Source organism: Tamandua tetradactyla, chromosome 11, assembly GCF_023851605.1.
Source record: "Tamandua tetradactyla isolate mTamTet1 chromosome 11, mTamTet1.pri, whole genome shotgun sequence".
Lineage (NCBI taxonomy): Eukaryota > Metazoa > Chordata > Mammalia > Pilosa > Myrmecophagidae > Tamandua > Tamandua tetradactyla.
In genome coordinates, this window is record NC_135337.1 from 74,457,847 (window position 1) to 74,485,472 (window position 27,626).

The 27,626-nt window shown below is 39.8% G+C and overlaps 1 protein-coding gene across 1 annotated transcript in view; it reads right to left on the minus strand.

Annotated features, from left to right (window-relative positions):
- ADGRE1 (adhesion G protein-coupled receptor E1) overlaps positions 1-27,626 on the minus strand; it is a 117,920-nt gene that overhangs the window by 52,231 nt on the left and 38,063 nt on the right. The window contains exons 4-9 of the mRNA XM_077120913.1: positions 23,736-23,891; positions 23,541-23,660; positions 14,129-14,284; positions 12,679-12,825; positions 5,136-5,224; positions 3,731-3,814 (exon numbers count right to left, since the gene is read on the minus strand). Of these exons, the coding sequence (XP_076977028.1) occupies positions 3,731-3,814; positions 5,136-5,224; positions 12,679-12,825; positions 14,129-14,284; positions 23,541-23,660; positions 23,736-23,891 (752 nt within the window). The remainder of the gene's footprint in view (positions 1-3,730; positions 3,815-5,135; positions 5,225-12,678; positions 12,826-14,128; positions 14,285-23,540; positions 23,661-23,735; positions 23,892-27,626) is intronic.

Genomic DNA, 27,626 nt, shown 5'->3' on the forward strand with positions numbered 1-27,626 from the left:
CTACAAACTCCAGATGGGTCCCTCGACCAGAAACCTACAAACCAGATGAGTCCTGAAACCTAGAGGCCAGCCTCTCCAGAATATCAGCTAGTTCCATCTCTCTACCCCATATTATTGACAGTACCTTCCAACATGAAAAAGTTAGAATGGGCATAGCCCAAATACCCCTAAAGAGTGGGAGAAATATCAAATGTGATGGTGGAGTTATACAGAGAAGTTAGGGTTAAACAAATGAGTATGATCGCTGAATCGTTATACTGATATTTCTTTTAGTCTCCAGTATCTTAAAGCATCTAGAAGAAAAAAACCTTAAAATTATGGAATTGTAACTTATACCAAACTCTGAAATCTGTTCTACAGCTAATTGTTGTACTGTGCTTTGAAATTTATTGTTTGTTCGTATATATGTTATTTTTCATAAAAAAAGAAAAAAGTCGATTGTGATGATAAAAAAAATATTTATTCCTTCTAGCCTCCAAAGTTCTGGGGAAAAACCTAGAAGGAAAAACCTGAGATGATGGCATGGTAGCCCATGACAAACTCTAGGATCTGTCCTGTAATTACTTGTTGAAGAGTGCTTTGAAAACTACTGCTTTTTTCTTTCTTTGCTTTGTATATATGTTATATTATACTATTAAAAAGTTTTTATAAAAAGCCTGTAGTAGATGGTGTGATGATACATAACATGAGAGAACTCATAGTAAATATGCAATGGAAACGGGAGAGCGTACATCCACTGCTCCTCCTGACCGGAGAGGCAGATCTTTACTGGAGGATGAATACCTTTCAGTGAGTGCCAGATAATGCATGCTGGAGATGATAATCTACGAGAAGTCACACAAAAGCATTTATTCATACAGCAACACTGGTAGGGTGATTGTGAATCCCACTGTCTAAAACTCTGATCAGTGTCATGAATGAAAGCATACCTTTAGTGATCAGTCATTCCTTAGCATTAACATTCTTAATCTGAAGAAACAGCTATACTAAAGTCAATTTAGGAAACTCTTTGGCTGGACTTCACATCAGAAAATCCATAGTGCTAAATAAAATATTTTTTATGAACTCTTTCCCACTCAATTCAACAAAAAGTCAAGAATTTTGAACAACACTTACTACTGGCATTACGTAGGGTAACAATGTAGAATTGTGAAGCGTCATTGGTATTAAACTGAATGATGGATTTTGTAAGAATATATGAAGTGAGGTTAATTCCATGGATTAACATTTGCGTATATGTAAGCAACAAATATTTTTTCTGAAAATCTAATAGGTTGGCCATGTTCTCGTTTTGTTTTCATGCAGTTCTAAGCACAAATATTTGAATCAATCAGAAAATAACTTTGACTATTAATTTAAACACTTAGAATATAAACCATGATTCTTAGCTATTATCTTAGTATTATTTATGTTCATGGCAAGAATGAAAACAAACTGGATAAATAAACACCTGTTAGAAGTAGAGTTTTATGGTACACAAATACTCCTCTTTTAAAATACTATTTTTGGGGGTGCAAAGATAATTCAGTGGTAGAATTCTCGCCTGCCATGCTGGAGACCCGGGTTTGATTCCCAGTGCATGCACTTCCCAAACAAAACAAAATACGCAAAACAAGCAAACGAAAAACCAAACAAACAGGAGTTCAACAAATGGTGCTGCAATAAGGGTGTACTCACAAGGAGAAAGAATGAAATGTGACCCCCACTGTACAGCATACAAAAAAAAAACAACATTTTTATTGCCATCACAATTTAGTAAGGAATTTAAAATGGAACTATTTAAAATAAAACAAATACATCACTCATGGAAAGAAGTACTTGCCAATCAAATCCAACAGCACATTAAAGAATCATAAACCATGATCAAGTGCGCACGCAAGAGTGGTTCAACACAGGAAAATCAATCACCATCATACACCACACCAACAAATCAAAGAAGAACCATGTCATCATCTTGATTGGCACAGAAAGTCCAGAAAAAAATCCAGGATCCTTTCTAGATAAAAATACTTTGATTGATAGGAATACAAGGAAACTTTCTCAACATAATAAAGGGTATAAATGAAGACCCACAGCTAACATCATATTCAATGGTGAAAGACTGAAAGCTTTCCTGTTGAGATTGGGAACAAGACAGAGAGACCCACTGTCATCACTGTTATTCCATATTGTATTAGAAGTTCTAATGAGTCCAGAAAAAGAAATAAAAGGGATCTGAACTGAAAAGAAAGAAGTAAAACTTTCACTAATTGCAGATAGCATGATCTCATGTAGAGAAAGCCCTGAAAAATCTACAACAGCGCTATTAGAGCTAATAAAGGAGCTTAGCAAAGTGATGAAAAATCAACAGGCAAAAATGACTAAAAAGATGTTCAACTTCAGTAACTATTAGGGAAATGCAAATCAAAACTACAGTAAGATATCATTTCACACCTTCCAAAATGCCTATTACTAAAAAAAAAAAAAAAAAAAAAAAAAAAGCAGAGAACCACAAGCGGAGAAGAGAGGATGTAGAGGAATAGATATTTATTCACTGTTGGAGGGAACACAGAGTAGTGCAGCCTCTCTGGAAAGCAGTTTGGTTGTTCCTCAGAAGCTAAGTGTAGAACTGCCATATGATCTGGCAATACCATTACTTCGTATATACTCAGAAGAGATGAAAGTCAGGCTGCAAACAGACATTTGCATATTGATGTTCATAGCAATATTTTTCACAAATTGCCCAAAGATCAAAAGATTGAAACAACCAAGTTGTCCATCAACCAATGAATGGATAAACAAAATCTTATATGTATATATATACCATGGAATATCATGAAGGTTTAAGAAGAAATGAAGTCATGGGGCATGTGTCTACACAGATGAACCTTGAGGACATTATGTTGAAGGAAATAAGTCAGACAGAAAAGGACATATATTATATGGCCTCATTAATATGAACTAAATATAGCTAGCAAACTCATGGTGTTAATATCCAGAAATAGGCTAGCAGAAGATAGAACGAGGCCAGAGAAAGGGAAGCCAATGCATAATTTGTGCAGAATATGTAATAAGGTTTATTGCAAATGTTTGGAAATGGATAGTTTATGGTAGTACATTATAGTGAATATAATTAACAGTGATCATATGTGAGTAAGATTGTGGTTGAATGGCAAAGTTTAAGGTCATGTTTGTCACTAGAAGGAAAGCCAGAGGATGAAATAGGAACTATATAACTCAGTGAACCGTTTTCAGAGTGAAAACATTCTAGAATTGATTTTGGTGATGAATACACAACTCTGAGTTGTACAAGACCCTGATTTTATATGTTAGATGGATTGTATCATACGTGAATTTATCTCTGTTAATCTGTTATTTTAAAAAGGCTACATATTGTGTGTTTCCAGTAATAAGACATTTTTGAAAAGGCAAAACTTGAGTGAGAGAGAACAGATTAGGGATTTATGGGACCTAGAGGATAAAGGGACAGCACAAGGGTGTGTTTCATATAGAATAATGTAACTATTCTAAATCCTGATTGTAGAGATGGTTGCACAAATCTATTCAGGTGATAAACCCCACAGTACATCCAGAAAAAAGTCCATTTCACTCTGCTAATTTTGAAAAGCTTTCAATTATCATAAATTAAACGATAAATCACATCCTACTAATTACAAAAAGGGCTTTCTCCACCCAAAGTGTCCCAAGATGTTCAAAACTCAACACATGATTATGAAAATTTCATCATTACCTTCAGAGAAATGGTGATGGTTTTGTTTTTGCAGATATCATCCAGAATGCTGAACATGGTGTTCATTAGCGCACAGAAGGAAACCTGTGTTCCAGAGGTAAGAGCGTTTGTGAGTATTGACCCATCTATTTCATAAACATGTAGTCTACCCATATGGGGCTGGGGCACCCAAACCTCCGCCAAGGTCCTAATGAGTTTCTAGAATTCTCAGGGAAATAAAAACTCACACTTGATCAGAATTGGTATCACTCACCTGTCTCTTCCATGAATTAAAAAACCAAACATGGACAAATACCAAAACTGTTCAGTGGGGTCAATGGATGGGGAAATATATGGAAAAAAAGAAAAAGAAAAACACAGTGGCCCATGCGGAATATTATTCAGCTATAAAAAAGAGTAAGGTTCTAATACACGGACAACATGAATAGGCCTTGAAAACATGATGCTAAGTAAAATAAGCCAAGCACAAAAGGACAAATATTTTATGATTCCATTTGTAAGAAATAACCATCATAGGGAAATCCAAAGAAACTGAAAGTAGATTAGTGATTGTCTAGGGCTTGTGGGGAGGGAGATGATGAGTGACTGCTAACGGAAATATTCTGTAATTAGGTGGTGGTAATGTTTGTACACATTGTGAATTTACTAAATGCCAGTAAATTGTATGCTTTAAAATGGTGAATTTTATGGTATGTGTATTTATTGCAAGAAGGGAAAAAAACAGTGGTCCACAGTATGTGGGAATTCCAAAGACGACTTACAAGCTTATCTTCATATTAGTGGCACCAATTTCTGAAGATGGTCACTGAATTTTTTTACTCATGGGAATGACTTTATTAAAGAGTCAAGAAGTACAAATACCTCTTTGCTTGGTCTTTGCCTGGTCTGGCTGTATCACCCAGCCCATATTCAGAAAAAGCAGCAATACCTTAACTACTGGTGATCCTTCAATATAGTCTCCTTCTGTTAGTAAGAAAACATCCCCAAGTTGAGACAGGTACATGCCCTTACCTGTCCAGTTTCCCTTACAGCTTGCATGACCATGTCACTAATTTCTGACCAATGAGGTATGAGCAGGAGTGATATATGTAACTTCTAGGACATACCATCAAAGGAAAGGACTGTGCCCTCCACTTATGCTTCTCCCTTTCCCACCAGATGGAATGTAGATGTGATGGCAGGAACTGGAGCAGCCATCTTGGACCACAAAGTAGGTGTCTTGTGTTGACAATGGCATTATGAAGCTATCACATCAGCTCTTGGAAGCTTATATTTAGACTGTTACAGACCATTAAAAGAAACCTCTATCTGATTTAAACCACTGCTGGATAGCTTCAGTTGGAATTGGAAAAAAAGTTTCTTACTAAATGGCTTCTAGGAAAACCTCAAAATCTAGTAACGTTACGTGTTCTGGCTCCATTGCTGCTTTCCCTTGGCATAGCTCGGCCTGCTTATTGTTGGAAATTATATCTTCTTTACACTTGAAGGGAATTCCTAGGGAGAAAACAAAACCAGGAAAACTTCAACAATAGGAAGATACAATTAAAAGGCAAGTCTTATTATAGCACCCTTCTTAAAATCTATCCATGGCTATAACACACAATGGTAAAACTAAACAAGCTACAGCTACACAATACATGAGGGATTCTGAGAAACTTAAGATAACACATTATACATAGTGTGAAGCCATTTTTAGAAAGCTCCAAAGGAAGCAAAACTAAGCAAGATATTGCTTAGGGATATATTCATAGGAGGAAAATACATTTAAAATTAAGGTAATAATAAGGGTGCACAGGTGGTTCAGTGGTAGAATGCTTGCCTTCCAAGCTGGAAACCTGAGTTCGATTCCTGGACCATGTACCCGCCCCACACACAAAAATTTAGGTAACAATAAATGCACAATGTGAAGTGATTCCTCTGGAGAAGACAGAGAGGTAAAATGGGAAAGGAAAATACAGGAGACTCCAATAATACTGGTGGTTTTCTAGTCCTTTTGTTGGGGAGGTCTTCGAGTATATTCATTTTATTGTTATACTTCATTGCCTCTGTAAAAAATCATACCTTTTTATAATGCATGAAATAATCCATAATTTAAACATTTTAAATCTTTTGTGTTCCCCATTGTTGTTGGGGGAAAATAACTCCAAAATTCTTTGCACAGCACCCAAGTCCTTGAAGAATCTGAAATCTGATTCCTTCCCACCTTCTCAGATGTACCTGACAACTCCCTCATGCCCTCACTCTGTTTTAATTTCAGGAATTTCTTTAGTTCCTCACCCATCCTAATCTTTGTACCTCCTCACCTCTTGGAACACTGCTCTCCATTCTTTATCTGGAAAATTCTTACCCTCCTTTAAGTTTCAGCTTACATGTTATTTGCTTTGATCTTATTCAATATCCCATTAGTCACTCTAAAGTGCCCTGTGATTGTTCAGTTGTGGCACCTATCACAGTTGTTATTAAATAAGCATGTGTGCTGCCCATCTCCTTCCCAGGACCATAGCTACATGAAGATGAGTAAGAGTCTATCATATCTAGGACTGCAACTGAAGTGCCTAGAGCAGGGACTGGCAAAAATAAATATTCTAGATAGCAAACATTTATAAGGCACCAGGTTTCCTTGAGGACATCATGTTGAATGAAGTAGCCCAGACATAGAGGGACAGATATTGTATGATCTCACTGATATGAAGTGATTAGAATAAGCAAACTCACAGAGTCAGAATCTAGAATATGTATTACAGGACAGGCTGGGCATAAGGAACATAAGGCTGAGACTTCCAGTGTACAGTGCTCCCATTTGGAATGATGGAACTATTTTGCTGAGGATAGTGGTGATGATCATGCAACATTGTGAACATAATTAACAGCAAACAAAAATATATATAAAGTGTGCAATTCAGTGTTATTAATTACATTTACAATGTTGTGCTACATCCCCTTATCCATTACCAATACATTTTTGTCACCTCAAACAGATTAAGCAGGAACTCCCCATTTCCCCTCCCTAACCCCTGATAACCTTTAACCAACTTCTTATCTTTATAAATCTGCTTATTCTACATATTTCATATGAATGGAGTCCTGTAGGGTTTTTTCCTTTTGTGTCTGGTTTATTTCAACCAGCATAATGTTTTCAAAGTTCTTCCAAGTTGTAGCATGTGTCAGAACTTCGTTCTTTGCTATGGCTGAATAACATTCCATCATATGTATATACCACATTGTTTATTCATTCATTCTTTGATGGACATGGTTTTTTCCCACTTTTTTGATTATTGTAAATAATGCTGTTATGAATAATAATGTACAACTATCTGTTCTTGTCCTTGTTTTCAGGTATTTTGGATATATATTGTTATTCTTTTTAATAATGTAGGGAAAATTGGGGATGAATTGAGATTTATCAGGGAAAGAGAGAATTAAACAAGTTCTTACTTCTGCGGGAACAGAAGAAGTGAGAATGAACCTTCATGGACCTTCAGTTTAGAATAAGCAAACTCACAGAGTCAGAATCTAGAATATGTATTACAGGACAGGCTGGGCATAAGGAACATAAGGCTGAGACTTCCAGTGTACAGTGCATTAATAAACTTCAGTTTATTAATGCAGTAGAATCATCAAGTAGCAATGGATTAGAAATAAAAGATGAGAGAGACAAGTCTAGCTGGGATAAGATTTGCAGGGCGTTGTACATCCCTTTCAGTTCTTCTGAGAGACATACCAAGTAGTGGGATTGCTAGATCATTTGGCAGTTCTACACTTAGTTTCCTGAGGAGCCACCAAACTGACTCCCAGAGAGGGAAATTTTAGGTTGTCTATATGGTAACAGAATAATTTAAAAAAACAAACAAACCATGGAACTGCACCACACAGTGAACCCTAAGTTAAACTTTAGGCTGTAGTTGATAGAACAGTTATAAAAATGTGCTTTCGGCAATTGTGACAAGTGTGTCACATTGGGACGTGTTGTTAATAATAAGGTGGTATACGGGAATCCTGTGTTATATGCATGATTGTTTTGTAAGCCCACAACTTCTCCAATAAAAAAATAAAATAAAATAATACGTGCTCCAAAAATAATCTATTGAATGAGTGAATTACTGAATGAGTTAATGAGTGCACAAACTGAAGGAGAACATCTGGATGAAGTGAATGTATGAGGAGGACTGAGAGATTTGGGAAGAGTGAGGATTTTTACCAAAGCAAGACATAGATTCCATTGCAAAGTCACACCAAAAGCTGAAGTTACTATCTTTCCAGGAGCCTTCGGGATTAGGATGGAAGCCCGCAGTGCAATTACAGCTGTAGGATTCCAGGGCATTGTTACAGATAGAGTTTGGGTGACACGGTGATGGATTTTGTGAGTACTTACAACGTCTGCAAAGAACCCAAGCATGACGAAAAACCTATAAACCCACAATGAAAAAACTGCCCTTTTTTTATTCTTTCCAGGGGCTATATTTCTTTCCAGGGCTGGCCAGCAAGCTATCTGCTCACGTTAATATTCCACCCTTCTGTCTCTGAAGTTCAGTTGTCCATTGCTTGGTACAAAATCATGGTGGCAAGTACAAAAGTAGCTTCCAGGAGTGCTGATTTATTTAAATTGAAGGGGCACATTTCAATACACTCAATCAATATCTGTGGTACAGACAATGAGCGTGAGGCAAAGTTGGCGAACACTCCAACAAAAGTCATGCTTTTCCTTCCAAAGTATAGAGCTGTTATTGGAAGAAAGATAGATGCCCAACCACATACTATGTTTCTCAGCCACCCTCCCTTTAGGTGGGACATATGACCAGTTTTCACTCATGGAATATGAGAAGGTATATATATGTCACATATAAGCTGAAGTGGTTAAGAAGTGGGTATGCTTTCTTTCCTTCCTTTCCCCTCCACTGGCCAAAGTCAGGGATTCCAAAGCCCTAAGGGACACAGAAGCCAAGAGATGGAAGGATACTAGATTCCTAAGACACCATGCGGAAGAAAGCTGCCCACTGCCCAAGAGCTCTCATATTCAACTGTTGAGAGAGTGAGAAATTTCTACTGTGTTACACTAACAGTGCCCAAATGGGGTGATTTTGTCCCCCAGTGGAAATTTGCCAATGCCTGGAGACATTCTTCATCGTTTCTGACAGTGAGTGGGTAGAGGCCATAGATATTGCTTAACAGTCTACAACGTACTGTCTACAATGCACAGGAAGGCCCCCCATGATAAGAAATTATCCGGCCTAAAAAGTCTGACTTAACCAGTATGGGACCCTATGCCAAGGCTGAATACCTTCCACTCTGAGGGTTTCTGAAACTTGGATTATGCAGGTTATGGAATGGAATGTTCTAGGAAAAATAATCATAAAAGAGGTAAGGACAAAACTTTCTATGTCTCATACTGACTCAATAACATGAAGAGTACACAGGCAAAGCCCACCAGGTACTCAAATGGGTATATGGTATATTTTACTGGAGCATTGGACTGAAAAGCCCTCGCAATAGGAATGTAGGATAATTTGAAGTTTCTAGTGTACACAGGAATTACCCATGGTTGGAAGCTATGGGGAAGTCATTTTGCACTTAGTACCATTGGAGAGAAGTCTAACCAAGGAATGGGCTTCTTTTAATGGCGTGAGTAGTGAGCTTCCCACTTCCAGGAATATTCAAGTATAAACTACATGATATATTGTCAGAGATGGCACAGATGGAATTGATGCCCTGCCACTAGAGTTGGGTTGGATGCATGGTTTTTAAAATGTTTTGGCTCAGACAGACATTGAAAATGAAATAATCATAATTTAACAGAAAGGGAGAGGGAAGTCCGAAATATTGCCTGCTTGGCCTACATATTGTCTTTGTTTGGGATCCTGAGGGGTTCCTAGGAGCCCTTAAAGCTGTATTAGTCTATCTCTAAGGTCCCTTTCAACTTGACCCCTTTATTGTTCTAATTTTAGCAATATAAGCAGCTAGTGGTACTCCATAAGCATTTTTAAAGAAAGCAAGCATTTTTTTCTGGGAGGTTGAAGAATTCAGAACATGTTCTGCATTCTGGTAGACAGTCTCAAAAATGTCTTCCATCAATTCTTCCACTTCTTATTTGCACACATTGTTCCATCAAGAGGCTGACCATGCTAAATGTAACATTCTGTGACGTTTAAGCCCAGGATTTAAGAGAACTGTCCGTTTCTGCTTTCTTCCTCTTGTAACATTCCTTCTGGAACTTAAAGGCCATACTATGAGGAAGCTCAAGCAGCCATGTGGAAAGGCTCAGAAGAGCTCCCAGCCAGAGACCACCACCAACTGCCAGCCATGCAAACAGGGCCACTTTGGACCTACCAGCCATCCCAGAGACCCAGCTGACACCGTGTGAAACAGAAAAACCATGTGGTCAATCAATGTAATCTTATGAGCAAGATACACTGTCATGGTTATTAGCCAATGAGATTTTGGGGGTAGTTTGATATCCATTGAGAAGACCTCAGCAAAGCTGGAAGAATTACCTTTCTATTATAAAGCCTCTGGTTTCACAAGGATCCAAAGATAGGGTGAAAAGAATCCAGCAGACAAGAGTAATTGTATTTCCCTGAAATGCTGATGCAGGCCACAAAGGGTCAAGTTCCAAGAACATTCACACATACCTTAGCAGGAAACTGGTCTAAGCCAAAAAAAGAAGGATGCTAAAGGTGAAGCTTCAACAATGACTAAAACCAATTGGTTTCCCTGGCTACGGTCTTGCCTTCTTCAACACATTTCCATTGCCAGAGAGCAAACATTTAGAAGCACAGAAAATAATAAAGTTCTGACACATGCTCCAACTTGGAAGAACCTTGAAAACATTATGCTGGTTGAAATAAGCCAGACACAAAAGAAAAACCACTATAGGACTCCACTCATATGAAATATCTAGAATAAGGAAATTTATGAAGATAAGAAGTTGATAAGAGGTTACCAGGGGTTAGAGGAGGGGAAATGAGGAGATATTGCTTCATCTGTTTAAGGTGATCAAGAAGTATTGGTAATGGATGTGGGAATGGTAGCACAACACTGTAAATGAAATTAATACTGCCGAATTTCACACTTAAAATAGGAAAAATGTAATTTACTGCACTATACACACATTACCACAATGAATATTTTTAAGGATGATGGTAATAATGACAAAGAAGCAGCAGAGTCGACGATCCCAGGGAACTGACTGCCTGAGTTTAAAGCTTGGCCTTGTCATTTTTGGACTGTGTGTCACTGAGAAAAAAATTAATCTCTGTGCCTCGGTGTCCTTATGTGTCAAACAGGGATTATAACAGTGTCTACTTCAAAGGATTGTCAGAAGAATAAAGGAGCTGATAGCCACAAAGCACTTAAAAAAGAACCTAGGAAAAGCCAAGTGCTGTGAAAGTTAACGAAAATAAAAGTTAATTCCTGACACATTGAGCTTTCTTTGTGGCAAGTATTGACCTAAATCCTTTACATGCATCAGCTCACTAAACCCTCAGGGCAACCCAATAAGGTAAATAATCACATTATCTCTGCTTTTCAGAGGAGAAAACTAAGGCTTTAAAAATGCTCAAGGTCTAAGAAATCATTGCCTAACAACAAGGCCCTGAAGATGCTTCCCTACGTTAACTTCTGAGTTTGATTGTTCTGGCTTTTACATTTAGGTATTTAATCCATTTTGAGCTGATTTTGTATATGGTATGAGGGAGGGGGTCTTTCTTTTTTTCAAATGGAGATCCAGTTTTCCCAGCGCCATTTGTGGAAGAGATTGTTCTTTCCTGATTGAGTGGTTTTTGTCCCCTTGGTCTATGTCTGTCTTTGTGCCAGTTCCATGCTGTTTTGATTACTGTGGCTTTTTAAAGGTTTCAAGATCAAGAACTGTGAATCTACACAAACAATGAACACTACGTGAAATCATTGATTATAGTTAATAGCACAATAATAAAAATGTGCTTTCATCAATTGTTACAAATGTACCAGACTAATGTAAAGTATTAATAAGAGGGTGGTATATGGGAATCCACAGTTTTACACATGACTGTTGCTTAACTACACAACTTCTCTGGGGGATTGAGATTTGTATCAACGTCAGCCCTATGCAGGCCCTCCCTGAGCTGCCAGAGGTTTCAGCTTTATTTAAACTTCAATCAAAGACAGAAAAGCATGGGGGCTAGGAGCATGGAGTGTGGAGTCCCAGAGATCCACCTTCAGATTCTCATCCTTTCTAGCTGTTTGAACTTGAGGAAGTGATTCCATCACCCTGGAGACTTGGGTTCCTGATCTATAAAATGCTACCAGTATCATTAGGTTGTTAGGGGGACTGAATGAGAGTTTAGCCCCTTGACTGGGATTGTGCCTCCAGGCCTTCATGCCTGCTGTTCCCTCTTCCTGAAATGCCCTTCCCCAAACATCATAGTAGCTCTCTCCTTCATTTCCTTCAGATTTTTTCTCATGTCAACTTTTCAGTGTGCACTCTCCTTACCACTCTATCACAATTGGCACTCCCTAGCCATCTTCGCTGAATTTATCTTTTCCCTCTTTTTAATTACAAACACTCCGAATCTACCAAACATATACTCCTCTTTCCCTTGTGCCCTTCTATCTTGTAGTCTATTTCTACCTCAGAGGAGTTGGTTTTTCTAGACTTATTTTTCTTCATCTCATTTAACTAGACCTGACACAATTATATTCATATATTTTTTTGTTATCTATCACCCTCTGCTGGATGATAACTTTGAGAAAAACAAATATTTTTGCCAGTATCGCCAGGACCCAAAATATTACTTGGTACATGGTAGGCTCTCAAGAGGTATCTGTTTAATGAATAAATGAATGAGTGAATGAATGTTTCTCATGTCAGCTTTGTAGGTGAGGGCCCTGAACTCAGTCGGGTTGTATCCTCACCTCCTACAGCTGACTCTGCAAACAGCCTTGGACCTGAGTTGCCAAGAGGCACAAATGCCTACCTTCACACCTTCCACCTGGGCCCTGGAAACTCAAGTTTCCACTGCTGGATGCAAATCCTGGGTTGCAGGAACAAGAGAAGTTTCCAAGAGTGTTATGGCAACTCGCGTGTTCTGGGCAAGCTCTTGGATCCACGCATTCGTCCACATCTGGAGAGAGGAAAAGAAAACCTGGAGTCAAGGTGAGTGAGGCAAACAACACAGGAGACCATGGACAGGAGGTTCCTTCTGCACGTGTCCCTAAATTGCGGCAGATGGTTACCTAATTTCCACAATGGGCACACAAGGAACAAATCTGATGTGAAAGGAGAAGGGGCAAAAGACTAACTTCCAAGTTTTATTTCAGCTACTTTCAAGAAAAATATCTGGAGTTTAGGTCTGAGCTTTTTCTACAACTGGGTTTCTCACCCTCAGCACTACTGAAAAGTTGGGGGCCAATAATTCTTAGAATTATAAGATGTTTGGCAGCTTCCCTGCCCTCTACTCACTAGATGGCATCAGCCATCCCCTCCTCCCCCTGCTGTCGACAATCAAAAATCTCTGCAGATATTGTGAATGTCTCATGGGGAAACAATCACTCTGTGGACAAGAACTCCCCAATTATTCTCAAGGACAGTTTGGTTCACTACAGGGCTCATACTGGTTCCTTAATAAGAGTTCAAGTCCTGGCTCTTCACTAATCAGCAATAAATCCTTGAACAAGACACTTCTACCTCATATTACACTCAAATGAAGTGTTCCTTAATTACTTATTTAGGTCAATGTGGTAGTTAGATTCAGGTGTAAACTTGGTCAGGTGAAGGCACCTAGTTCTGTTGCTGTGCCCATGAGCCAATGGCACGTGGACCTCATCTGTTGCTGATTACATCTGCAGTCAGCTAGGAGGCGTGCCTGCTGCAATGAATGACATTTGATTTAATTGGCTGGTACTTAAATGAGAGAACTCAACGTAGCACAGCCCAAGTAGCTCAGCATACCTCATCTCAGCCCTCGCAGCTCAGCCCAGGCCTTTGGAGATGCAGAAAGAAATCACCCTGGGGAAAGTTGTCAGAACCCAGAGGTCTGGAGAGAAGGCCAGCAGAGATTACCCTGAGCCTTCCTATGTAAGAAAGAACCTCAGATGAAATTTAGCTACATTTCCTCTGAAGAACTAACGAAATAAATCCCCTTTTATTAAAAGCCAATCAATCTCCAGTGTGTTGCATTTCGGTAGTTAGCAAACTAGAACAGTCAATAATGAAGAAAAGTTTCCCTATACTTTCACAGGTGGAGTTCCTAGAGACGAATCCAGCTAGGCAAACACAGTTGTAGCTTCCCAAGGAGTTAGCACAGTCAGAATGCTCAGGGCAGGTGCCACCATTGAGACACTCGTTGATATCTGAGAAGAGGAGGAGAGTGAAAAGACAACCCACTGTCAGGGGTTCACCAAAGTCCCCATGTCTAAGAGCATTACCTGAACAAGCAAAACTGCCTGAATTTCCTGCAATCCAGCCATTTCCAGTGGGAGAAGAGAAACCAGGCAAACAGCTGCACTTGTATCTCCCCGGTAGGTTGGTGCACTCAGAGTTCAGTCCACAGGGCGGGGGACTCTGAGAACATTTGTCTACATCTAGACAGAGAAAGAGTTAGGATTACAAATTTGCCTCATGCTCCCGAAACCTAAGACAACGTGGATGAAACTAGAGAACATATGCTGAGAGAAATAAGTCAGACACAAAAGGGCAGATACTCTATGATTTCACTGGTTTGACGATAAAGGTAATCTCAGATGTCACACAGTAGAATACAGCAGACCTAAATTTACCCAAAGAAGTTCAACCTAAAGGTAAGGGAATGGATAGAATTGATGATAACTATTTAGCGGTGTTACAGGTAACATTACCATATAGAAGGGGGCTATGATTGAAAGAAGATGTATTGTGCCATGTATCCTCTTGAATAGATCTACAATTATATAGTTTTCGAATGAATATTTCAAAAGGCATAGTGGACAAAGGGTCAACAGTAGAGGGTGTGGGGGACAACTGAAAATGCCCGGTGTGGTAAATAGATAACACAGAGATATCCACAGTCCCCACAATACCATGGAGCAACTAATTAGGGGGAGGGACAAGTGATAAGTTGCAGTTCTGTTTTGACAGTTGTTGACAGTGTGCTTGTCAGTTCTTTGCAACTATGGACCGTGAAAATTGCTCAAAATTGAGAGTGCTGCTGATTGTACAACCCAGCAAAGATACTGTAAGATATGCTTTGTTTATTTTGGAGATTATCCATAACACCCAATAGATGGAAGGAGCCGAAAGGCATAATGACTGAGAAGGAGAATGGTGAACTGTGATACATTTATATGATGAAATGTGGTACGGCTACAAGAATAAACAGTGGAGACAACATGTTATGCAAAATAAGCCAGAACAAAAGAACAACTATGCTAAGATTTCTTTCAGAAAATACTTAAAGAATGTTGGAGCCTAGACTATAAGCTTAGAGCATCCACACTTTGAAGTGTAAATGCATTTCTCCATTCTGAGACACTGAGCTGTGTGTGAATCAGCTGGCATTTCCCTGGGACATTGTATAATTCTCTGACACCTTAGACTAGGAAATGGAGTGCCACAACCCTGAAAGTTAACCTAGCCATGTAGAATTACAGTTAAATTAACTGAAAAAAAGAGATCAGGTCTCAATTAGAGTTAAAACAAATCCAATCTGGCTGGGCCTAAGATAAATCAGAACACAGGGTAAAAGACAATCATGTATGTACTCTAGACCTTCACCTACTATATTAGACCAAAGACAGAGAGGGATGTTATGTCTAGAACCTAAATTTTCTGTAACACATAAGCTAAATCAACCTGTCTTGACAGCTCATTTGGACACCCCAAACTCCTGGAGTCCAGAAGAGTAATGAGGACTTGTAATCCTGTATAGCTCAGACTACAGTGGGCTGATAACTGAAAAGCATTGATAGAGGCCCTTGAAGGTTCAAAGAGGAATATATATATATGTATATATATATATATATATATATATATATATATATATTGATATTGAACTTTCCAATCTGGGAAACCTCAGGTACCCTCTCAACCAAGACATAAGTTAAACCCTTGATTTTGAGGGTTGCCCTTATGAAACTTATTTCTGTAGTGAAGTAGCTAAGATCACCCACAAGGAGGCACAGGAGTTGCAGCCAGGAAACTTCTTGATTGCTCAGAAACGGCCACTCTCCTTTCTATGCCCAACATGACAAGGAACACTATGGCCCACTCCTCTATGCAGAACATGACATCAGGGGTAAAAGTCTCCCTGGGGTCACAGGCTGTGACACTTGGCAATGAATCTGACCCTGGTGCCCTGGGATTGACAATGCCTTCTTGACTAAAAGAGGGAAGGAATTGTAATAAAATAAGGCATCGGAAGCCAAGAGAGATCAAATGGAGCCAGGAGGCTATTCTGGGGATTACATTTAGGCAAGCTTCAGCTAGATAGTGCTGATTGCCATTGTTGGGAAAACCCCAACAAACAACCCTCCTGTTAACTCTTAAGATCACCTAGGGCTTGAACTGAGACTTGATAAAGGTCTCCTGCACTAAGTTTGCTTTCTAAGGACCTATAAATCCCAAAGTGTTCTTAGGTCAGATAAATCCTGAAACCTAGAGGGTCCAGCCTCCCCAAAGAGATCAATTAATCACATCCCCCTCTCTTTTAGTGTCGACATTCTTCTTCAACATGAAAAAGTCAAAATGAGCATTGCCCAAAGACCCTCCTAGATTGGGGAAAGATCAAAGAAGCAGAGGAGGTATAACAGAGAAAATAGGGTGTAACAAATGAGTATGAATCCTGAATTACTATACTGATATTCCTTCTACCTTCCAGTGTTTTGCAAGCAGCTAGAAAGAAAAATCTGAGATGGTTCAGTGGTGGCTAATGACAAACTCCTGGAACACTTCTGTAACTACTTTTTGAAGTTTGCTTTGGAAATTATTGCATTTCTTCTTACTTTGCTTTGAATATACATTTTTATTTCTTAAAAAGCTACGATTACTACACCTTGAAGAAATACATAAATTTGAGAAGTACTGAGTTTAGGGGAAAAAATAAGATAGGCCATAATTTCATAGAAAGGGAGAGGAGAGTACCTGTTCTTTTCCACTTGACCTATTTCTTATATATTGGGGATCCTGATGGATTCATAGAGGCCCTTAGAACTGTATTAGTCTATCACTAAGGTCCCTCTCAGCTTGACCCCTCTGTTGTTCTGCTTTTAGCAATATGAACACCTAGTGGCATGGAAAAACATTTTAATGAAAGCAAGCATGTATATTCTCTGGAAGGTTATAAAATTTAAAATATTTCTCCATTATGGTAGACAGTCTACCTAGATGTCCTCCATCAATTCTTCCACTAATTATTTGCATACATTACACCCCTACCAAGAGTCTGAGTAGCTAAAAGTAACATTCTGTGACTGCCAAGCCCAGGCCTTAGGAGAACTGTCAGTTTCTGCCTTCTTCCACATGGAACATTCCTTCTAGGAAATTAGGGGCCATCCTATGAGGAAGCCCAAGCAGCCATCTGGAAAGCCTAATGAGAAAAGCTGAGGGTTTCTCTCAAAGCCGAACTCTCAACCAGAAACGACCACCAACTGCCGGCCATGCAAACAGGACCACTTTGGACCTACCAGCGGTCCCAGAGCCCTAGCTGACACCATGTGAAACAGAAAAAACATGTGGTCAACTGTGATAGTTAGATTCAGGTGTCAGATTGGCCAGGTGAAGGTGCCTAGTTCTATTGCTGTGGACGTGAGCCAATGGCATGTGAAGCCCATCAGTTGCTGATTACATCCGCGATAGGCTAGGAGAGTGCCTGCTGCAATGAATGATGTTTAATTGAATTGGCTGGTGCTTAAATAATTGAGATCAACGCAGCACAGCCCAAGCAGCTCAGCACACCTCATCTCAGCACTTGCAACTCAGCCCAGGCCTTTGGAGATGCAGAAAGGAATCATTGTTAGAACCCAGAGGCCTAGAGAGACAGCCAGCAGAGACCACCCTGTGCCTTCCCACATAAGAGAGAACCTCAGTTGAAAGTTAGCTGCCTTTCCTCTGAAGAACTATAGGTTAACTAAATAAATCCCCTTTTACTGAAAGACAATGTTGCATTCCAGCAGCTAGCAAACTAAAACATCAAACCAAGGATTCCCATGAGCAAAAAGTCTGTTGGGGTTATTAGCCAATGAGTTTGGGGGTAGTTTGATATTCACTGAAAAAGAACTCATCATGGCTGAAAGAATTACCTCTACATGGTAAAGCCTCGATTTCTCAGGGATCCAAAGATAGGGTGAAAAGAATGCAGGCAGACAGGAACAATTGTATTTTACTGGGATGTTGATACAGGCAAAACTGTAGCCACAAAAGGTCAAGTTCCTGGAACATTCACCCAAATCTAAGCTGAAAATTGGTCTAGGGCAAAAGAATGAAGGATGCTAAGGCTGAAATTTCACCAATATCTGAAAACAATGGGTTTCCCCAACCCTCGTCTTGCTATCTTAAAAGCATTTTCATTGCTACATTGAGAGCAAACATTTCGAGGTATATTTGTGCCAATGTTTGGTAGAGTGAGTTACATACCCCAGAAAAAACCAAAATTTTCCTCAGTTTGTTCCATTACTGTGGGTGTAAGCCCATTATAAATAAGACTTCTTGAAGACATCATTTTTAAGATGTGACCTAACTAATTGAGTGTGGCTCTTAACCTGGATTAATGGAGTCCATTATAAACAGAAGAAAGACAGACAGAGTAAGAGAGAAAGCCATGGTGAGGAGCCAGATACCCAGAAGAGAAAGGACAGGGCATTTTCCTGTGATGGGAAAGCCAAGAAACTCAAGGATGGCTGGCCAGTGAGAAGGCTATCGACCCCCATAGAGAACTTCTGATTACAAGCCAATAAATTCCTGGTGTTAAGCCAAACCATTTTGTGGTACTTTTTGTTTCAGCAGCCTGGGAATCTAAGGCACCCTGCAAATGCTGTGATAGAATGCCCAGCATAAATCCAAATACATTATTGAGAAGAACAAGCCCTTGCAAATGCAACCTAGCTAAACTTGCCTCTCTCCTCATTCACTTCTAATACCTTGGATCTTGGCCCCATTTCAATCAGTTATGTACCCCAGAAAATCCAAGTTTTAATCATGATCTTATCTTCTGGGAGCAGCCGTTTCTTCTAATCCTGATTCAGGGTTGAAACATAGAAACTTTCTATTAGATTAATTCTACTGAGATGTGATTCACCCAATTGTGCATGTGACCTTTTAAAAATATATATATAGATTGATTGATTGATTTTGGGATCAAAATATTTATTTATTTATTTATTTATTTTGGGGTTGCATATCCGGGAATTGAGCCCTGGTCTCCCACATTGAAGGCAAACATTCTGCCACTGAACCACCCATGTTCCCTGTGCATGTGACCTTTTGATCAGATGGAGATGTGATTCCACCCATTCCAGGTGGGTCTTGATTAGTTACTTGGGTCCTTTAAAAGAGGAAACAATTTGGAGAGGCCCAGAAATAATTGAGAGATCAGTCACAGATGCTTGGAAAGCAGTTGCAGCAGAGAACAGAGACACGGATGTTTGGAGATCCTTGGAGCACCGCAAACGCTGTCATGTGGTTTCCCAGGAGATGTTAAGCAACCCAGATCCTGCAGAGAGTGAGGAACCCCCACAGGAACAGAGCCTGAAAGCCATGAAGTTCCGGAGCCAGGGACCATCAGATGCCAGCCGGGTGTGTTCCCAGCTGACAGAGGTGTTCCTGACCCATCAGTCTACTTGAATGAAGGTGTCTTTCCATGGATGCCTCACTTGGGACATTTTCAGGACCTTAGAAATGGAAACTTGCAACTGATTAAATTTCCTTTATAAAAGCCTCTCAGTTTCTGAGACATTGCATTCCAGCAGCTTAACAAACTAACACAGGGCTTGATGATTCTCCTGCAATAATAATCTGAAGGTCCATGAAGGTTCACTCTCACTTCCTCTGCTCCATCAGTGCTGAACTTTTATTTCTCCCCTTCCCTAATAATCTCAATTCATCCCCAAGTTATCACTACATCATTAAAAAGAACAACAATATACCCCCAAAAGAACTGAAAACAAGGACTAGAACATATATCAGTACATCACTGTTCATAGCAACATTATTCACAATAATAAAAAAGGTGGAAACAACCTCAGTGTCTACCTATGGGTGAATGGATAAACAAAATGTGGTATATACAAATGTTCTAGCTTACTAGCTGCCAGAAACAAAACAGCTTTTAAAAAGGGGAATTTAATACGTTGCTCGTTCACAGCTCTAAGGCCGAGAAAATGTCCCAATTAAAACAAGTCTATACAAATATCCAATTAAAGGCATCCATCCCAGGAAAGATACTTTGGTTCAAGAAGGCCCATGAAGTTCAGGGTCTCTTTTTCAAGTGCGAAGGCACATGGCGAACACAGACAGGGTTTCTCTCTCAGCTAGAAGGGCACATGGCAAACATGGCATCATCTACTAGCTTTCTCTCCTGGCTTCCTGTTTCATGAAGCTCCCTGGGAGGTGTTTTCCTTCATCTCCAAAAGTTGCTCATGGCCTTTTCCTTCGTGGTGCTGCAATATTCTCTGCTCTCTCCGAATCTCCTCATTCTCCAAAATGTTTCCTCTTTTATAGGACCCCAGAAACTTATTAAAACCCACCCAAATGGGTGGAGACATCCCTATCAGCTAATCCAGCTTAACAACCACTTTTGATTAAATCACAACTCCAGGGAGATAATCTGATTACAGTTTCAAACATACAGTATTGAATAAGGATTATTCTGCCTTTACGGAATGGGATCTTGAATAAAACATGGCTTTTCTAGGGGACATACATCCTTTCAAACATATGATGGACTATCATGCAGCCATAGAAATGAACGAAGTTCTGACACATGCTACAACTTGGAAGAACCTTGAAAACCTGATGCTGATTGAAATAAGCCTGATACCAAATGACAAACAATGTATAGCTTCACTCATATGAACTATCTAGAATAAGCAAATTTATAAAGATTAGAGTTGACCAGGCACTGTGGGAAGGGAAATGGGGAGTTATTGCTTAATCAGTTTAAGGTGACAAAAAAATATTGGTAATGGATGTAGAGGTGAACTACAATATTATAAATGTAATTAATACCACTGAATTGTACACTTACAAATGGTAGAAATGTAAAATTGTGTATTATATACACATTACCTCTCCTTACCACTCTATCAAATTAGCATTTCCTATCCATCTTTCCTAACCCATAGTTTTCCTCTTTGTAATTCCAACACTCCACATCTACCAAACATATACTCCTCCTTCCCTTGTGTTGTGGGAACCTCGAGTCTACTTCTTGTCTCAGAGGATTTGCTATTTCTAGACTTCTCACGCTACTTTACTTTTCTTCATCTCATTTAAATATAACTGAAGGGGAATATACATTCACATATTTTTCGTTATCAATCACCCTCTGTTAGATGATAAGTTTGTGTTTTTACCTGATTTACTCACCACTGTATTCCCCAAGTACCCAAATATTACCTCCTGCATGGTAGAGGTTCAAGAGATATTTGTTTAATGAATGGATGGGTGTTATCGGCATCAGCTTTCTAGATGAGGATCCTGAACTCAGCCATGTTGCATCTTCACTCCTACTCCAGACTTTGAAAACCAGCCTTGGACCCGAGTTCCCAAGAGGCACATATATCTACCTTCACACCTCCCTCTTGAGCCCTGGGAACTCAAGTTTCCACTGCTGGATGCAAATCCTGGGTTGCAGGAACAGGAGTAGCTTCCGACAGTGTTATGGCAACTCCCGTGCTCTGGGCAAGCTCTGGGATAAGCAAATTCATCCATATCTGGTGAGAGGATAAGAAACCTGAACTCAAGGCCAGTGAGCAAACTAGCTCAGGAGAACTTGGAAGGAGGCCCATTCTGCACATGTTGCTAAATTGTGGTAGCTGGTTTACAATTTCCACGTTCTCCCCTCCTTGCTGGACATACAGTGGAACCCATTTGATATGAAAGGGAAAGGACAAAAACACTAACTCTCAAGATTTTTTTCAAATACCTTCGGGAAGAAATTCTGGAGTTTAGGTCTGAGCACTCCGCAGCGGGGTCTCCCAACCTAAGCACTACTGGCAAATGAGGACAGATAAATCTTAGCATTACAGGGCTGCCCTAGGCATTAAGGGATGTTCAATAGCTTCCCTGGCCTCTACCACTAGATGCCAGCAGCTAACCACTCTTCCCCCTTTTATGAAGATCAAAAATCTCTGTAGAAAAGAAATGTCATTACTGCAGGGTGCTGAAATTAGATGGTAATTAATATTTTGAAATTTTAACTTATGTGTGAGACTAAAGCAAAAAATGCTTATGTGGTACAAAATTTATATTTTGACTAGTGCATTTCTTAATATAACTTAAGTAGAGAGCTTAATTGAACACCATAAGTACATGGAACCTTGAGTAAGACATGAGATTTTGCTGGTTTGCCCAGAGTGATGCCCCAATAAATCCCAGAGTGATTTGAACAGTGAATAAAAATGTGTTTGCAAAGTACCCTTTGTGGAACGATGAGAAAGGGATAAAATTCAACTTCCTCAAGTTGAATTCTTGATATTCTCACAAGCAGTGTGGACAATCAAAGCTATAGGCTGAGCCCCCAAACTTGGGATTTGTTCATATGAAACTTAACCCCACAAAGGATAGGTCAAGCCTAGTTAAAATTAGGCCGTAGAGTCACTTCCAAGAGAACGTCTTTTCTTGCTCAGATGTGGCCTCTCTCTCCAGCCAACACAACAAGCAAACTTACCACCGTCTCCCTGTCTAGGTGGGACATGACTCCCAAGGGTGTGGACCTTCCTGACGATGTGGGAAAGAAATCCTGGAATGAGGCGAGACTCAGCATCAAGGGATTGAGAAAACCTTCTCGACCAAAAGGCGGAAGAGTGAAATGAGACAAAATAAAGTGTCAATGGCTGAGAGACTCCAAACAGAGTTGAGAAGTTATCCTGGAGGTTATTCTTAGGCACTAAATAGATATCACCTTGTTAGTCAAGATGTATTGGGGAGGCTGGAGGGAACTGCCTGAAAATGTAGAGCTGTGTTCCAGTAGCTATGTTTCTTGAAGATGATTGAATAATGATATAACTTTCATAATGTGACTGTGTGGTTGTGAAAATCTTGTGTCTGATGCTCCTTTTATCTACCTTATTAACAGATGAGTAAAACATACAGAATAAAGATGAATAATAGGGGAACAAATGTTAAAATAAATTTAGAGTGAAATGCTGGTGATTGGAGAGGGGGAGGGATGGGGGTAATGGTATGTATGAATTTTTTTACATTTTCTTTTTCTGAATAGATGCAAATGTTCCAAGAAATGATCATGATGATGACTATGCAACTATGTGATGATATGTGAATTACTGATTATATATGTAGAACGGAATGATCAAAAGTTACGAATGTTTGCATTCATCTGGTGTTTTTTTGATATTTAAAAAAATAAAAAATTAATAAAAAAGAATTTAAATACAGAAATACGAAGTAAAAAAAAATCTCTGTAGATATCACAAATTTCCCATGGAGAATCAATTACTGTATGGACAAGAACTCGTTTCTCTCAAGGACAGCCTGATGCTCTACATGGTTCACAGTAGGTCCTTAAGAGGGGTTCAAATCCTGGCTCTTCCACTAATTAGCTCTGAATTCTTGAGAAAGGAATGCTTACCTCATAACATACTCTTAATTACTTATTCAGGTCCATAATGAAGAAAAGTTTCCCTATACCTTCACAGGTGGAGTTCCTGGAGAGAAATCCAGCTTGGCAAACACAGCTGTAGCTTCCCAAGGAGTTAGCACAGTCAGAATGCTCAGGGCAGATGCTGCTGTTGAGACACTCGTTGACATCTGAGAAGAGGAGGAGAGTGAGAAGACAACCCACTGGCAGGGGTCCACCAAAGTCCCCATGTCTGAGAGCATTACCTGAACAGGCAAAACTGCCTGAATTTCCTGAGATCCAGTCGTTTCCAGTGGGAGAAGAGAAACCAGGCAAACAGCTGCACTTGTATCTCCCCGGTAGGTTGGTGCACTCAGAGTTCGGTCCACAGGGCTGGGGACTCTGAGAACATTCGTCTACATCTAGGCAGAGCAAGAATTTGGGTTACAAATTTGCCCCATGCTCCCATAGCATGAGACAACACGGATGAAACTTGATGACATCATCTGAGAGAAATAAGTCAGACACAAAAGGGCGGATACTGTATGATTTCACTGTTTTGATGATAAAGGTAATCTCAGATGTTACACAGTAGAATATAGCAGACCTAAAGTTACCTGATGAAGTTCAACCTAAATGTAAGGAAATGGATAGAATGGATATTAACTAATTAGTGGGGTTATAAGTAAAATTACCATATAGAAGGGGGATATGATTGAATAAATATGAACAATGCCATGTATTCTCTTGAATAAGTCTGCAATAATAAGTTCTGGAATGAATGTTTCAAAAGGTTCCATAGTGGACAAAGAGTCAATAGCAGAGGGTATGGGGGACAACTGTAAATACATGCTATGGTAAAGAGATAAGACAAAGATATCAACAGTACCGCAGTAATACCATGGGGCAACTAATTGGGGGGAGGGACAAGTGATAAGGTGTAGTCTTGTTTAGACAGTTGTTGACAGTGTGCTTGTTAGTTCTGTGCTGCTATGGACCATGAAAATTGTCTAAAATTGAGAGTGCTGTTGATTGTACAACCAAGAAAAAATACTGTAAGATATGGTTTGTTTATTTTGGAGATTATCCATATGGCCCAATAGATGGAAGGAGCCAAAAGGCGTAATGACTGAGAAGGAGAATGAGGAACTGTGATACATTTATACGATGAAATGTGGTACGGCTATTAGGATAAACACTGGAGATAATATGTTGTGGAAAATAAGCCAGAACAAAAGAATGGCTATGCTAGGATTTCTTTCAGAAAATACTTAAAGAATGTCGGAGCCTAGACTAAAGCACTTAGAGCATCCACACTTTGAAGTGTAAATGTATTTCTCTATTCTGAGACACTGAGCTGTGTGTAAATCAGCTGGCATTTTCCTGGAACTTTGTATAATTCAGTGACACCTGAGACTCAGACACAGAGTGCCACAACCCTGAAAGTTAACCTAGCCATGCAGAATCACAGTTAAATTAACTGAAACGGAGGTCAGGCCTCAATTCGAGCTAAAAACAAAGCCTGTCTGGCTGGGTCTAAGGTAAATCAGAATACAGGGTAAAGGACGATCGGTACGTACGCTAGACCTTCACCTACTATATTAGACCAAATATATTAGACCTGTTGTGATAGCTCATTTGGGCAACCCAACTCTTGGAGTCCAAAAGAGTAATGAGAACTTGTAATTCAGCATAGCTTAGACTAGAGCGGGCAGATAACTTAAAAGTATTGATAGAGGTCCTTGAGGGTTCAAAGAGGAATATATATATATATATTGCTATCAAACTTTCCATCCTGAGAAAGCCTGGGTACTCTCTCAACCAAGACATAAGTAAACCCCTGATTTTGAGGGTTGTTCTTATGAAACTGTTTTCTGTAGGGAAGTAGCTAAGACCACCCATAAGGAGGCACAGGAGTTGCATCCAGGAAACTTCTTGATTGCTCAGACACGGCCTCTCTGTCTCTGTAAGCCCAACTCTGCAAGGAAGACCATTGCCCTCTCCTCTATGCAGAACATGACATTCAGGGGTAAAAGTCTCCCTGGCATCATGGGGTGTGGCTCCCGGTGATGAATCTGACCCTGGCGCCTTGGGATTGACAATGCCTTCTTGACCAAAAGGCGAAAGAATTGTAATAAAATAAGGCATCAGAAGGCAAGAGAGATGAAACGGAGTGAGGAGGCTATTCTGGGGGTTACATTTAGGCAGCTTCAGTGAGATAGTGCTGATTGCCACGGTTGGGACAAACCCCAACAAACATCACTCCTGTTAATTCTTAAGAACACCTAGGGCTTGAACTGAGATTTGATAAAAGTCTCATGCACTAAGTTTGCTTTCCTAGGACAGATAATTCCCAGAGGGTTCTGAAGGTCAGATAAATCCTGAAACCCAGAGGGACCAGCCTCCCCAAAGAGATCAATTAATCACATTCCCCTGCCGTTTAGTGTCGACATTCTTTCTCAACATGAAAAAGTCAGAATGAGCATTACCCAAAGATCCTTATAGATTGGGAGAAACATCAAAGGAGAGGAGGAGGTATAACAGAGAAAATAGGGTTTAACAAATGAGTATGAATCCTGAATCACTATACTGATATTCCTTCTACCTTCCAGTGTTTTGCAAGCTGCTAGAAAGAAAAATCTGAGCTGGTTCATCGGTGGCTAATGATAAACTCCTGGATCTCTTCTGTAACAGCTTTTTGAAGTTTGCTTTGGAAATTACTGTTTTTCTTCTTTCTTTGCTTTGAATATATATTTTTATTTCATAAGAAAACTACTATTACTGCACCCTAAAAAAATACATAAACTTTGAGAAATACTGAGTTTAAGGGAAAAAAATAAGAGAGGTGACAATTTCATGGAAAGGAAGAGGGAAGACCCTGTTCTTTCCGCTTGACCTAGTTCTTATATGTTGGGGATCTTGATGGATCCAGAGGGGCACTTAGAAGTCTATTATTCTATCACTAAGGTCCCTTTCAGATTGATCGTTATATTGTTCTGCTTTTAGCAATATGAGCAGCTAGTGGCATGAAAAAACATTTTAATGAAAGCAAGCATGTATATTCTCTGGAACACTGAAAAATTTAAAATATGTTCTCCATTATGGTAGACAGTCTACAAAGATGTCCTCCATCAATCCTTCCACTAATTATTTGCACACATTACACCCCCACCAAGAGCCTGAGTAGCTAAAAGTAACTTTCTGTGACTGCCAATCCCAGGCCTTAGGAGAACTGTCACTTTCTGCCTTCTTCCACTTGGGGAATTCCTTCTAGGAAGGTAGGGGCCATCCCATGAGGAAGCCCAAGCAGCCATGTGGAAAGCCTAATGAGAAAAACTGAGGGTTTCAGCCGAATTCCCAGCCAGAAACCACCGTCAACCATCAGCCATGCAAAGAGGACCACTTTAGACCTATTAGTCATCTGAGAGACCCAATGACACCATGTGAAACAGAAAAACCATGTGGTCAACTGTGGTGGTTAGATTCAGGTGTCAGTTTGGTCAGGTGAAGGTGCCTAGATCTATTGGTGTGGACATGAGCCAATGGCATGTGAAGCTCATCTGGTTTACATCTGCAATCAGCTAGGAGGTGTGCAGGTTGCTGTGAATGGTGTTTGATTGAATTGGCTGGTGTTTAAATGAGAAAGCTCAAGGCAGCACATCCCAAACAGCTCAGTGTACTTCAACTCACCACTCACAACTCTGCCTAGGCCTTTGGAGATGCAGAAAGGAATCACCCCAGGGAAAGTTGTTGCAACCCAGAGTCCTGGAGAGAAGGCCAGCAGAGACCGCCCTGTACCTTCACACCTAAGAGAGAACCTCAGGAGAAAGTTAGCTGCCTTTCCTCTGAAGAACTGTACGTTAACTAAATAAATGCATTTTATTGAAAGACAATCCATCTCTGGTGTGTTGCATTCCGGCAGCGAGCAAATTAGAACATCAAACCAAGGACTCTTCATGAGCAAAAAGTCTGTTGGAGTTATTAGCCAATGAGTTTGAGTGTAATTTGATATCCACTGGGAAAGAACTCAGCATGGCTGGAAGAATTACCTCTACATGGTAAAGCCTCTGATTGCTCAGGGATCCAAAGTTAGGGTGAAAAGAATGCAGGCAAACAGGAACAATTTTATTTCCCTGGGATATTGATACAGGCAAAAC